Below are 13,328 nucleotides of genomic sequence, written 5' to 3' on the forward strand. Positions count from 1 at the left end.
TACATGCTTCAAACTAGCAAAGTTTCTCTCCAAATATTAATTCTTGATGCTACATTAATAGGAAATTAATTAATTAATAAATAAATAAATAATCCACCTGGAAATACTGTGGAAATAACACATTGGAAGGGCAGACTTGAATTTATTTTGAAAATAATATGTAGTAACTCTAAGTCCAGCATGCCTGTCTTAGATGAATTGACTTAGCATGTTCAACAAAATTTCTCAGGATGTATTTTTTTTACGTGGGACTACTTTATGTGCATTCCTTTAACTTCTTTAACAGCTGGAGTGGTATTGGTGTTAAAATGTGCAAAGGACAATGTTCTCTTTTTTTAAAAAAAAAGTGATGGATTTGAGATATTCTACAAATAAAGTTTATACATTCCTAACTAAAAAGTTGTATACTTTTAATAAGGAATACCATAAATAGTGTTGTTTTCTGATACTTCAACTATAACTGTATTATTTTTTAAAAAGTATTTTGCATCATCCTTGTAATTAGCCAAGAAAGTACATTATTTGAATCAATAAAATCAGAGTAGAAAACTGAATGAAGATAAATTTATTTAGTTACTGACAGATTAATGTATTGTGTGCAACGGAAATTCAAGCACAAATCAATTGCATTTGCTGTGTAGACGATGATAGAACAACCTATAACGGCTAAGATAATGTTATTTAATTTAATTCTGCTCAAGTATTGAAGTAGTTATTCACTTAAGTCACATACACTAGAATATTAGCCACTTTAAATATGTTTGTTGGTTGAAATAAACCACTTTGATAATATATTCCAGGTACGTGTTACAAGAGTTGGGGCATGGAGACAAACTCACAAATGTAAGTATATTTACACGATTAATTATTTTGTTTCACTGTAGCAGTGCAAAATGATCGGGAAAAGAAGATAAATACCAAGACATTGTTACTGATAGTGTGCTCTACGTATAACTTGAGTTTTCACATTATTAAATGGGGCTATTGTCATTTAAATTGACCATATTACAATTAAAAGTAATGGGAAAGGTATTTTACTGTATAAAATAGATGGACGGGTATTATATTTTTCTAATGCACATCTGGAATGACTGGATTCAGATTAGTGCTGAGGCAATATCAGTTTCAACATGAGTTTGTTTAAGTCTACTTTATGCACAGGAAGGTTAATCAGGACTAGGCCTGCAGTTTAAAGTTGGATCTGAATCACTATGTGCTTCCACCAGCTACAGAACAAGGTCCTCTTGATTACAGTAGACATTTCAATGGCACAATACTACGAATATTTAGAATTCAGCTAAGGTAATCCACATGGTGATTTGCGTGAATGCTTTAAGAGGACTTCTAAATATATATATATATATAATGAAGTTATATATATATATATTTGGGGGGGGATGAATCAGTTATAATTCTCTTGAAGAGAGCAACTTAAAGAAACATTATTTCCCACGTAACATAACAAAAAGGACTGATCATAATAATTCTGAAATGTGGTTTTAGGTGTGCATGCTTTATTAACATCGTATTGTTTGTATGCTTTAAATAAAAAGGATCTAATTTCTGTTTTCTTTTTCCAGCTTCCAAAGAACAATGCACTGGAGGGTTTAGTTGGGGCCATGGTTCAAGCATGGGAAATATATAATAGTAAAAAGTGAGTCAAATATTTTTTGTTATTTAGAGCTAACAAGACTAAAAAATCATATATCTGTAACTGTTCTAATTGAGTGTACAAAATTGTTGTACAATGATTGAGTTGGCGTTTTAAGTCCACTTTGTTCACATTAAGGCTAATCGGGACTGGACCTACAGTTTAAAGTGGGATCCGAAGCACTATGTGCCTCCACCAGGTATTGAACCTGGGACCCCTTGATTACAAGGTGATGTGATGACGCTACCACTGTGCCATCGGGGAGGCTCCAAAATTGTTGTACAGTCCATGTAAATAGAAAGGAAATTTTGTAACAAGATACATATAACTTTTGTGTTCTACCACAGAATATGCAGGCACAGTAATGTCTTCTCTAATTTTGTTTTGCCGACCTCGATGGCAGAGTGGTCAGTGGCTCCAGGTTCGAATCCAGGTCTGAGTGTTAGTGTTCTCTGTTCAGGCTGGGTCCCCCAAAGGCATGGCAGTAATGCTACTGCCTTGTAATCAAGGGATCCTGGGTTTTATCATCCCTGGTAGAGGCACATTGCACAGTGGGTTGAATCCCACTTTAAACCGTAGGTCCAGTCCTTAGTAGACCTCCTGAGCATAAAGTGGACTTTAAACAACTTTTTTTTAGGACTTGTTTGTGCTTAAGGTTTTCCTCAATTGTAATAACATGTCCAAACCCATTGCAATGCTTCCGTCAGTGGTGTGCCCAAGTGGTGGGGGGTTGATTCACCATCTCCAAAAGAAATAACTTTAAATGCTGGAAAATATGACGAAATAGGGGGAGAGTACTAAAAAAAAACATACCCCCCTTTTCTAAAATCCTGGGCATGCCACTGGCTTCAGTAATACCTAAAAATAATGTTTGGAAGTAACGAATTAGTTGTTACATGGGATAGTTTCAGAACGTGCACAGTGTGTCTTATACGCCTACATTACCTTCATTTTTGGAATTTTTCTCTGTTCTGAGTTGGACTTTTTTTTTCTTCATTGCGGTGTATGACGGAGAAGATAAAAGTGTATTCTTTTGTAGTTAGATTAGATAAGTTATTTGTTGAAAGTTTATATTTGAAATACTGTGAATAAATTATAAATTCAGTGATAAAATTAATTATAAATTTAGTGATCAAGTTTTTTACTCAAAAATGTGTACAAAAAAGGGGGTCTTATATACCAGTAAATACAGTATATTGGTGGTGCAGCAAGATTATATTGTTTGTCTCCTGATTATGCTCATGTACATTCTTTACCTGCTAAAATATATATTTTTTCCCCAGGGCTGTGATCCTTTTTGTGATAGAAGACATTACCTACAATATATGTGACCAGAGGTTTCATGAATTTGAAATCCGTAGACAAAATCCTGATGTATACGTCATCCGAAGAAATTTGACGGAAATTGGAAAGAATGGGAAATTGACGTCTGACAAAGCACTTGTTATGTAAGTATTTTTTTTTTTTTTTTGAAAACATGTGGAAGAAGAGTACATTTTTGCTCAATGAGAATTTTAGTGTAATCTCTCAAATTGACTCTAGATGTAAATGTTTACGTACATACCTAAACACAGAATCTATTACTATATAATATTAGATCCTCTATTGGTATCAGCTGATATAGGCATAATAAGTATATTGGCAAAATTGTCGATAATGTTACCAATCTGATATGCCTATAAATATATTACAGTTTAGTGCAATATTTTTAGGAATTTGTTGCATAATCTAGGGGCCGCTGTTTATTTTTAATGTGAATGTCTACCCATACTTACGCATGTATGTGCATAATGTGCACCCTGGTGTATGATGAGGGAAAGTGACAAACAATTATATCTTGTATATAATGCGCAGTATAATTCCAGGTTCAAGAAATGGCTTTCTTAGTTGTAGGTCGTAAAGTTGTTGCTATGCTGATCAACAACGAATGACATCATACCTAGTCAATTTTGCTGGATCAAGAGGAGAATATCTTCTTGTGTATACAATGAGTCACCAACCCACACCACCTCTCCCCTGCCGGTGCCCGTAACAGAGTGGTTAGCACATCGCACTATGTTGCCAGGGGTCTTCAACCGTTTTTATTTTGTGGTTGATTACTTACTTTCTAATTTTACTAATGTTTTGAGTGTATTCACCTGATTCGGCTTGCGAGCTCTGGGTTTATGGTACCAGACCGACCAGCCACTTGCAAGTCTTAAGTTAGCTAATTAGTGAACAGTAAATAAGATTAAACAAATGGAAATAAACTACTAATAATATCTAATTTTTACATTGTATTTGAAAATAAACCTTCAATTCCAATATTCACTACATTTTACACTATAAACAGTGGTATTTCCAATAATCAATATCAACTTTTCTTCTTATGCTGTTCTTCTTATGCCAGAGAATGTGGTGTGGGATTATAATAGTAACAATTTGTTTCAACAACAACTCCTCACAAGTATTTTCTCGACGGCCGGATAAAGTTTGGTCAATCGCGGGGAACTTGCAGCACGACGTCTGATGGCACTACTGCCAACCGAGGAAATCTTTGCTCACCGAGAAACTTGATGTTACGTCTTTTCTGTTCCCAACCCACTTCCTTTTTGCATCACTCACCCCATTGCAACTCTAAGGCTGTGATTGGTCTTAGCACCATGCAATGTTAACCAATAGCATTCAAGCTCTTACCCGCCTAGCTACAGCTCTATTGCGACACTATGCAAAACACGCTCACTGAAATCCAACACTCTTCCTACGCACTATTCCTGTTCTTCGTAATCACCCTTTCGTCCTACGTGTGCGTTATTTTACATGACCCAAAGTAATCTGTCACAGTTCCCAGGTTCGAATCCTGGATGGGTCTCCCCGATGGCGCAGTGGTAGCGTTGTTGCCTTGTAATCAAGGGGTGCTGGGTTCGATACCCGGTGAAGGGTTAAGTGGTTCGGATCCCACTTTAAACTGTAGGTCCAGTCCCGATTAGCCTTACTGTGCATAAAGTGTGCATAATCCTGGCCTGTGCATGGATGTTGGCGAGTGTTCATTCATCAATTTCATCATATCATCACTCATCCCCATCTTTGCAAATTACCCAAATGTGGCACAAGAAGCAAAGTAAAATAAATCAAATCAGAACAAAAAAAAACACCATCTCCCTCCACTGTGTTTAGCATCCCAATGATTTCACTTCTGTTACCACCATGTTTGTTCTGTAGTAGAAGAAAACGAGATCGAAGGGAAAAAAGAGGGCGAGTTACACTGAAGTTTTGAAATTGCAAGTTATGCAGTATATGCAGGGAAACGACAATAGGGCTGTTGCTCAGAAATTCGACATGGTGAAGCAAGTGTAAGAGAATAGCAGAAGCAAGAATAGTTGAAGGCAGCTCCATTCAAGTAGCGGGCTTTGCAGAAGTGGAGCAGCAGCTACATAATTACGTTATGGATTTGCAGTGCTCAGTAAGATATTTTGTATTATTTCTCAAGTGGCAAATACAGACGTTATATATATGCCATTAGAAAGCACTTGAATTCACTACTAGTCTACTGATCATCGTGTAAGACTAGTAGTATAGAAGGAAATTCCTTGTTTTTTGAATGACCCTTCAGTAATTTCATTTAACCACCTTTGGTTGTGATTGTCCAAAAGTAACAAATGCATTAAGAAAAATACATTACAGTGCAAGAAATCAAGTCGGTAAGTGGAGTCTAGGGGGTGATCCTTTCTGGAGATAACGAAATTATCATCCTCTCGTCCATGTAGTACCTCCTGACCATATGTCCAGTTTTGACTGGGACAGCCCCGTTTCAGAGGAATGTCCCAGTCGTCCCGTTGATGTTATTAAAAAGAATCTATTTGTCCCATTTTATAAAAGTCTAGGATTGGATTGAAAATCAAGCCAAAGTTTGAGACAATTCATTCTAAAACAATATTGATGCAATTTTAAAACTAGCATCAAGGTAAAACAGCTGAACTGCGTTTCAAACAGTTCATAATAATAAAATGTTTAATCGTCTTCGAGAACGTTCTATTGCTGTATTGTTTTGTGTGTGTTTCATTATTTGTAGAGCAGTGAATAAGCATGGTCAAGAAGCAAACATGTAGTTTCAATACGGACATGGAAAAATAATTCAATGTCCTGCTTCTTGACGCAGACTCGAAACACAAATCTCACATTGTATGTCAGATTTGTGAGGTAAGTTAGTTGGGCTGTTTTATGAACGGTTCGTGAAAATTATATTGTTCTCAAGAAGGATTGTTCTTGTGATAAATACTTCCGGTATTCCTCAACTTCGGTCTAGGACTAACATCAAAGGTTAATTGGAAGAGAACAGAAACATTATGTAAGCCATACCGAGATTATAATAATTATTACATTATAATTTCATTTATGTTTATGATGTATCATTCATGTGATTCTTTAATAAATACAGTAAAACCTTGTTAATCCGGACCCCACTTCGGACTTCTCTTAATCCGGACAGGCAAAAGGCCCAAAAAAAGAAAAAATCAGAATGCAAGGTTTTAAATGTGGCTAGTAGTCAACAATCGCATTGGTGATATTGCTCCATAACGGACTCCGTTGCTTTAAGCCAACACACAAATTTTTGAAGTCGAACAACATTCAGCAACAAGTTTGTAAAAAAACACAGCCCCATATGCCGCCATTGTTAGAATACACAACTTGTTTACTGCACAGACAACAATCCATTCTTTCCACATTCGATGGCAGAACAGAAAAGTACAGTATGTACGTTGCCCATTGTTGTGGATACTCAATGCAGTCAGTTTCTATAAGAGCTGTTGTATCAAACGCATCTAGTTCTTTGTATTGTGTACATATAGAGTCTTAATGTTTGTTTTACTGTACTGTATAGTGTATTTAGGCCTATGCCCTTTTAAATACACCATAATAAACCTGTTTTGTTGCTATACACAGAGCTTTAATGCACTTTCTACTGTTCTTTTAGGTTATTTCAGTTAATCTGGACTTTCGTTAAACCGGTCAACTTATCCCCCCTTTAGTCTGGATTAATATAATGGCATTAATGTTATAATTTGAAACCGGGGTGTAAGGGGGACCTTCCACGTAGTACACCCTGGATTGCGTTTTGCAGACAAACGAGGCTCTGGCGACTGGCCCTATGGCCAGTATAATTATGTGTGTTGTCCTGTTTTTGTCCTTATCTGTGCTGAATGCCCATTTACAGCCTCAGCTTTTAACGGAAGTCAGAATATTTTATGATTTTAGTTATGAAACGTTAGAGTTGTTATTTGTAACGGTAAGGGGCTGGACCCCGTCAACGGTAAGGGGCTGGACTCCGTATAATGTGACGGGTGCAAAATAGCCTAAGTGCTGATGCACCCAATATTTTAAAATCAAATCAAATCAATCTCACTTCCACGTAGTACACCCTGAACGGCATTTTGCAGACTAACGAGGCTCTGGCGACTGGCCCTTGTGGCCAGTATAATTTTGTAGGTGTTGTCCTGTTGTTTTTTGTCCTTGTGTGTGCTGAGTGCCCCTTTATAGCCTCAGGTTTTTAACGAAAGTCAGAATATTTTCAATTATGCTATTTTTGTTACGGTAAGGGGCTGGACCCCGTATAATGTGACTGGTACAAAACACCCAAAATTTTAAATTCAAATTCAAATTTATTTTGAAACCACAGATTAAAGTGATAATACTGACCAACAAGAGAACCTCACAGTAGGCTTCACCCAAAGTATTTAAAGTTTGATGGAGGAAAAATAAATTTACCACAATTAATTATTTAATCTATTGCCAAGCGTTTCACTTAAAAATGAAAATAATATTGTGCTTTTCCATTGATCGTATTTTCGATTAATAGCAAAATTACTAAAAGGAGCATGTCAGGAAATGTAAATATCCTAGCAAATGCATTTAAAATTCTTGAAACAACAGGTAGGAGAAAAATTAACCTCAAAAATGAAGAAAAATGCAACAAAAATTGCAAGAAATACAGAAAAATGACCTAAAAGACAAACAAGGCTAAAAAGAAGGAAAAAAACATGTTACCTGGTTCTAACTGAAGGGAAATTGACTGTTATCAGATTTTGCATTGTTTTCAAGGCTCAGAAAAAAAAAAATGATTTATCAACTTCCGAGCCCAACTTATAAGTTTGCACCCTAATAATTCAGTGGTGTGCATACAATGTAAGCTACCGAAGCATTGCAGAATAAATACCAGCCCCTTCAGGCCTGCACTGAGGTTGAGCCGAAGCAATCTCCCTCTTGCATCAGTTCAGCAGTGGCAGACAGTTGCGCACACACCTCAAGGTCATGTGCCGTGTACACGTATTTCTGCTACAAACTAAGTTAGCATCGGACAGGGAGTTAGTTTACTCCGTACAGAGACAGAGAGTGTATCGGAGTGTTTCAAAACGTTATTGTTTTCGGTTTTCCTCAGTTTAAGGGCCAGAAACTAGTTATTTTCTATAAAATTTTACTTATAGTAAAATTGTTATTAGGTCTAATTATTTCAATATCTATTCTTTTAATTTAAACTATTACCAGCTGTGATTTTTATCAAAGCAAGCCTGCCTCTTGGTTTACTATTGTTTGCTTAAAAATTATATATTCAGTGCTTCGGCTGTCTAAATGGTCACCGCACGCAACTGCTAATAATGCCGTAGTTCTTCAAATGTAAGGTGCAGGTTTTTGTCAGATTTTATACGTCCAAAATTCAGGTGCACCTTAGATTCGATGGCATCTTCCATTCGATGTATATACTACAATATATGTATTTCATGCACGTACAACATAGAATCTACTGCAGTCTCTAACACCGGTAGTTACAAAGAGTAAATATTTTTTGCAAGGTAAAGTACCATATAGGTATTTGTAAACAAATAAGCATGTACCCTATAGATGTTTAAATAAACAAAAAATTGTAAACAACTGCACCTTAAAGTCGAAGATTTTTTTTTCTGAAAAAATGGGGCTAAAATTCAGGTGCACCTTCGATTTGAAGAACTACGGTATATCCTCTGTGCAACACTAACTATTTCTGACTATTTCTACACGTAGCAGAAATGTTCAAATAATCTAAAACTGAATATATTTGTCTTTCAAGCGATGGCTATGAAGTTGCAGTGGTGTACTACCGAGCAGGATACGTGCCTGATCAATATCACTCTGAGTTAGAGTGGGAAGCAAGGCTGATGGTGGAACGTTCTCGCGCATTGAAGTGCCCTACGATTCACTACCATTTGGCTGGAACGAAGAAAGTGCAGCAGGCCCTGGCTCGACCTCTAGCTCTGGAGAGATTCCTGAAAGAACCGGAGAAGGTGGAAGCCGTGCGAGAGATCTTCACTGGTCTCTACTCATTGGATTTTGTAAGTTGAACTTTGTCGTTGGGTCATTCCGTATAAAGTCTAAGAGGGGGATCGAAGATAGGCTATGAAAGCCTTTGCCACTCCCTTGCTAGGCGAGAGGAACGTTGTAACTCAAACTGCAAGGGGACTAGCCCCGTAAAGAAGAACACACGGACATATATTTAAACACTACCTTTGACTGAACAGGCAGGGGAAGGAAAGACAAGGAATGTTCGTTACCTGGAGTTCTACGGCGATCTCTTCTCCGCTGGTCCTTATCGACGTGGTCCTGCTCTGTAAGAAAACGGACGAGGGAGCAACTTCGGGCTCCAAACTCTGTAATTTCGTAGGCCGATATTCTAATGATAACTTTAACTTCCCGATCGTTCGTTCGCTCCTTTTTCTAAACTTATGATGCCTGTGGAGCTCTCTCGCGATTACCGGATTCAACATAAACTGAAAACAACTAGAAACAGATTTATTTTGTAATAACTACTTCATCTGATGGAAAACGGAAGACAACTAAGACTGATATTTTCTCACGCGACCTATTTCGAACTATCGGCCATTATGACGGTTGCTTTGATCACGTCCTCTCGCAACGGCGATCCTGAGGAAGAATGCTGATTCCTTATTTCATTTTCTAATGCAATGTCAGCGGAGTTTTTCCAACTCCGCTGAAGGACGCTGTCACGATGAGCTTTTAAGAAGCTCTTTTTCAATGCTTCAGCGGGACCCTTTTTATAACGTGATTAGCTTATTTATTTATGATGCCCGGGTCCTAGGTTCGATTCACGTCTGCGGCATGATACGATTCATGTAAAGTTGTCCAGTACTGGTTGTCCTACCATTTCTTTTAACTCAGACTTTGTGTGTGTTGCTACTCTGATACATTGTCAGTGAAATAGGCCTGCTTTGATTTCTAGTATTTGTTTGTTAGTGATGGCCATTTTTCTTCTATTACACATGCCAATGTTTGCTATTTTGGAGCTAAGTTACTATTAGTTGTGGAATGAAAATCACTTTCCAATAAAGTACAGGCTACAATTTTAGTGCTATATAAGTAATTCAAATTTCAGCATAATTTCAGACTTCACTTTTCAAATAATAATAATAATAATAATAATAATAATAATAAAGATTTATTTATTTATTTATTTAATAGAAGATTCCAAATACAGTGTTAGCCATTTTACATTGGAACGAATTAACAGAACATAAGGACAAAAATAATAACATGAAGCACCAAAAATAATAACATAGAATAAAATCACGTGTGGTTAAGAGACTTACATATTTTTATTTAACTTTCTTCTAAAACGGTCTAGATTTTTAAAAATGTATATTTGGCTTCTTACATTATTATATTTGCTGGGCAGTCTATGGAACAGAGAACGCTGGATAAGGCACAATCTTGGCTTCTGAGAAGCAAAAAGTTGAGTGCTTCTTCTTGAACGGGCAGGTACACGAAAGTGAATTTCCTGAAGAAGGAAATCACTTCTGATGTTGCCATTCACTATTTTATTTTAAGTAGGAATATAAGGTCTACCAGTCTATGTCTCTCTTGAGGAGTTTGGATATTTAACATTTGCAGAAGGATGGACTTTTGCAAGTGTTTTGTGGATGGAATTCGGTGTCGAACAATGGCCAGGAAGAAATGTAGGACGGAATTTAGTCTATCTGAAGTTAAGGGGCATGCCTAGACCAAATCGGAGAACAGTATTCAATTTTTGGTGACACAAAAGATTTGTAAAAGGTGCTGAGGGCAGACAAGTTGTTTATTTCTGTGAAACTATAGAGAAGACCCAGCAGATGCATTGAACCCTTAGTGACTGCAGAGATGTGCTCAGAAAAGGAAAGTTTCTCGTCAAATATGATGCCCAGGTCCTTTTGTGCAGCAACTCTTTGAACCAATTATTTCTTATGGAGTGTTTTGTATTTAATGCATTTTTCTTTAAGGAGAAGGTCATCATGGTAAATTTTTGAGGGTTGAGTTTTAAGTTCCATAATTCACACACTTTATTAGAGAATCTAAATTCTTTTGCGCATTTTGGAGATTTTACTATATATTTTGCAATCGTCAGCGAACAAGAGAAGCTTTTTGCATGAATCGGGAAGATATTCTGGAAGATCATCAAGGTACAGGATGAAGAGAAATGTGGCGCAGCAGCCTCTGATCGCCAGGGCCTACCTACCAATTGTTGACCTCACTTCCACCTGCCAAGGTGGAAGATCATTCAAGAAGTTACAGGGTGACGTGTGGTCAGTCATTGTTGTTGTAGGTTTCCATGACCGGATTACACTACTCATTCTTACCTCCCCAATTTCCTCATGAAGGAGAATGGCCACCAGTTCCATACACAGGCCGAGATCTCAGGAGAAAAGTTATTATGCTTCCCCAAGAAGATACCTACGTGCATCCTGTAGTCAGAGCCCAAAGCATGACACCTTAGCCCACAAGGGCCACAGTGCTGGACTCACTTTTCAAATAAGATATTGCATTTTGAAACATTTTTTTCAGGAAATCATAACTAATTTAAAGATTCTAACTTACTTTTGTGGGTGTGTGTGTGTCACCAGGGTGGTATGGGGGAGAATTCCCTCCCCACTGGTTTCTGCACCCCCTCCCTCTGAGTTTGTTAATTTTTTTGGCATTTTTGGGGGGAAATATGTATAATTTTTGTAATATCGTGAAGCTTGAATAGTTGTTATTGAAATCCTCCTTCCCATCTGAAATTTTTCAAATACCATATTGCCATGTTCTAAAATAAACATCAGCTTAAACTGTTTTCACACCTATTGTCACAATTTTTCAGTGGTTAACAGAATACTTGTAGAATTATTGGTTTGGTAACATGGGTAAAAATAATTGTATAATGGTGTTTATATATATATATATATATATATATATATATATATATATATATATATATATATATATATATATATATATATATATATATATATATATATATATATATACATACAAATAATGAAGGAGACAGTAAACACTTACCACACGAATAGAAATAATTCAATATTTCGCGATCTGAGTCGCATTTTCAAGAAGGTAGATAAAAGATCGACGACACTGTGAGTAGAGGCACAGAATACTGACCGTAGCATCTCTACGGTCAGTGTTGCCAGAAACAGTTGAAAGGAAACACGAAATACTGCCACTCATCCAATCTAATTTACACCCTCATCTGTCAAGTCTGCGGCAACTTCTACCTAGGCGAAACCTCCACCCCCTTGAATCTAAGGATAAATAATCACCGTTCCTCCATCCAAAACTCCGATTTCACAGTTGCCATCCACACCAACAGCCATAACACCACCTTCAATAACTGCTTCCGTGTTGCCATCATCCACCTTTTACCCCCCTGCTCTGACACATCTTTCCGCAGGCGATGGGAAAGGGCCTATATAGCAGGCATGCACGCCACTATACCCCCCGGACTCAACCTAGCCAACCAGTAACTCTTTCCTCTCCTCCCCGAAACTACCCACCCACCTTACAGTAAACACTGGCTAAAGTATTTTGTGTTTCCTTTCAACTGTTTCTGGCAACACTGACCGTAGAGACGCTACGGTCAGTATTCTGTGCCTCTACTCACAGTGTCGTCGATCTTTTATCTACCTTCTTGAAAATGCGACTCAGATTGCGAAATATTGAATTATTTCTATTCGTGTGGTAAGTGTTTACTGTCTCCTTCATTATTTATATATATATATATATATATATATATATATATATATATATATATGTAGAACATCCTCAAAGTTTGTTTTCTGTTGAATATATTTCCAATAATTTAGTTAGCCTTCGAATCAGAATGTATGCGTTATCACAAAAAATGCAAGTGTAATATATATAGTATTAATTATCAACTACATGTGCTTGCAAAAATGTAACTGTTGGAAAATCTTGTGCCACTGTTGGTTTGGATGATACGAACTAGAAGTTCTGAAATAAAGTTTGCTGATGGCAATGACCAATAATTAATTGTTATCAAGAGCATTATTTCTTTAATGATTGAAGGGAAGTTGTTCTTAACATTAATTATAAGATGACTGTGGCTACGTGGATCATTTGCAAAGATTTAAATATTGATAACCAGCATTCAATTGATGCAGTATAAAATGACAAATGCTTCATGAAGAATATGAATTGTGCATTCACTTCCTTAATTAATGCATAGGATATGCCTTAGAAAGAGAAACTACCTTTTTATTAACATAAAATGTAACAGAATGACCAAATTTTACACTAATTTACAGGCTATTTATAATATATTTATCTAGATACGTTGTCTAGAAAAGAACCAAATAATATAAGTTAGATTTTCCAGTTT

General features: G+C 36.7%; 1 protein-coding gene across 2 annotated transcripts in view; it reads left to right on the top strand.

The window, feature by feature from the left end:
* Nucleotides 1–13,328, top strand: part of LOC145980423 (glutathione synthetase-like) — a 67,123-nt gene that overhangs the window by 47,971 nt on the left and 5,824 nt on the right. For both annotated transcript variants that reach the window (XM_083113512.1, XM_083113511.1), the window contains exons 6-9: nucleotides 801–843; nucleotides 1,581–1,654; nucleotides 2,935–3,099; nucleotides 8,733–8,994. In XM_083113512.1, coding sequence (XP_082969638.1) covers nucleotides 801–843; nucleotides 1,581–1,654; nucleotides 2,935–3,099; nucleotides 8,733–8,994 — 544 coding nt within the window. The remainder of the gene's footprint in view (nucleotides 1–800; nucleotides 844–1,580; nucleotides 1,655–2,934; nucleotides 3,100–8,732; nucleotides 8,995–13,328) is intronic.

This window comes from Lepisma saccharinum, chromosome 27 (genome assembly GCF_977018435.1).
Source record: "Lepisma saccharinum chromosome 27, izLepSacc3.1, whole genome shotgun sequence".
Lineage (NCBI taxonomy): Eukaryota > Metazoa > Arthropoda > Insecta > Zygentoma > Lepismatidae > Lepisma > Lepisma saccharinum.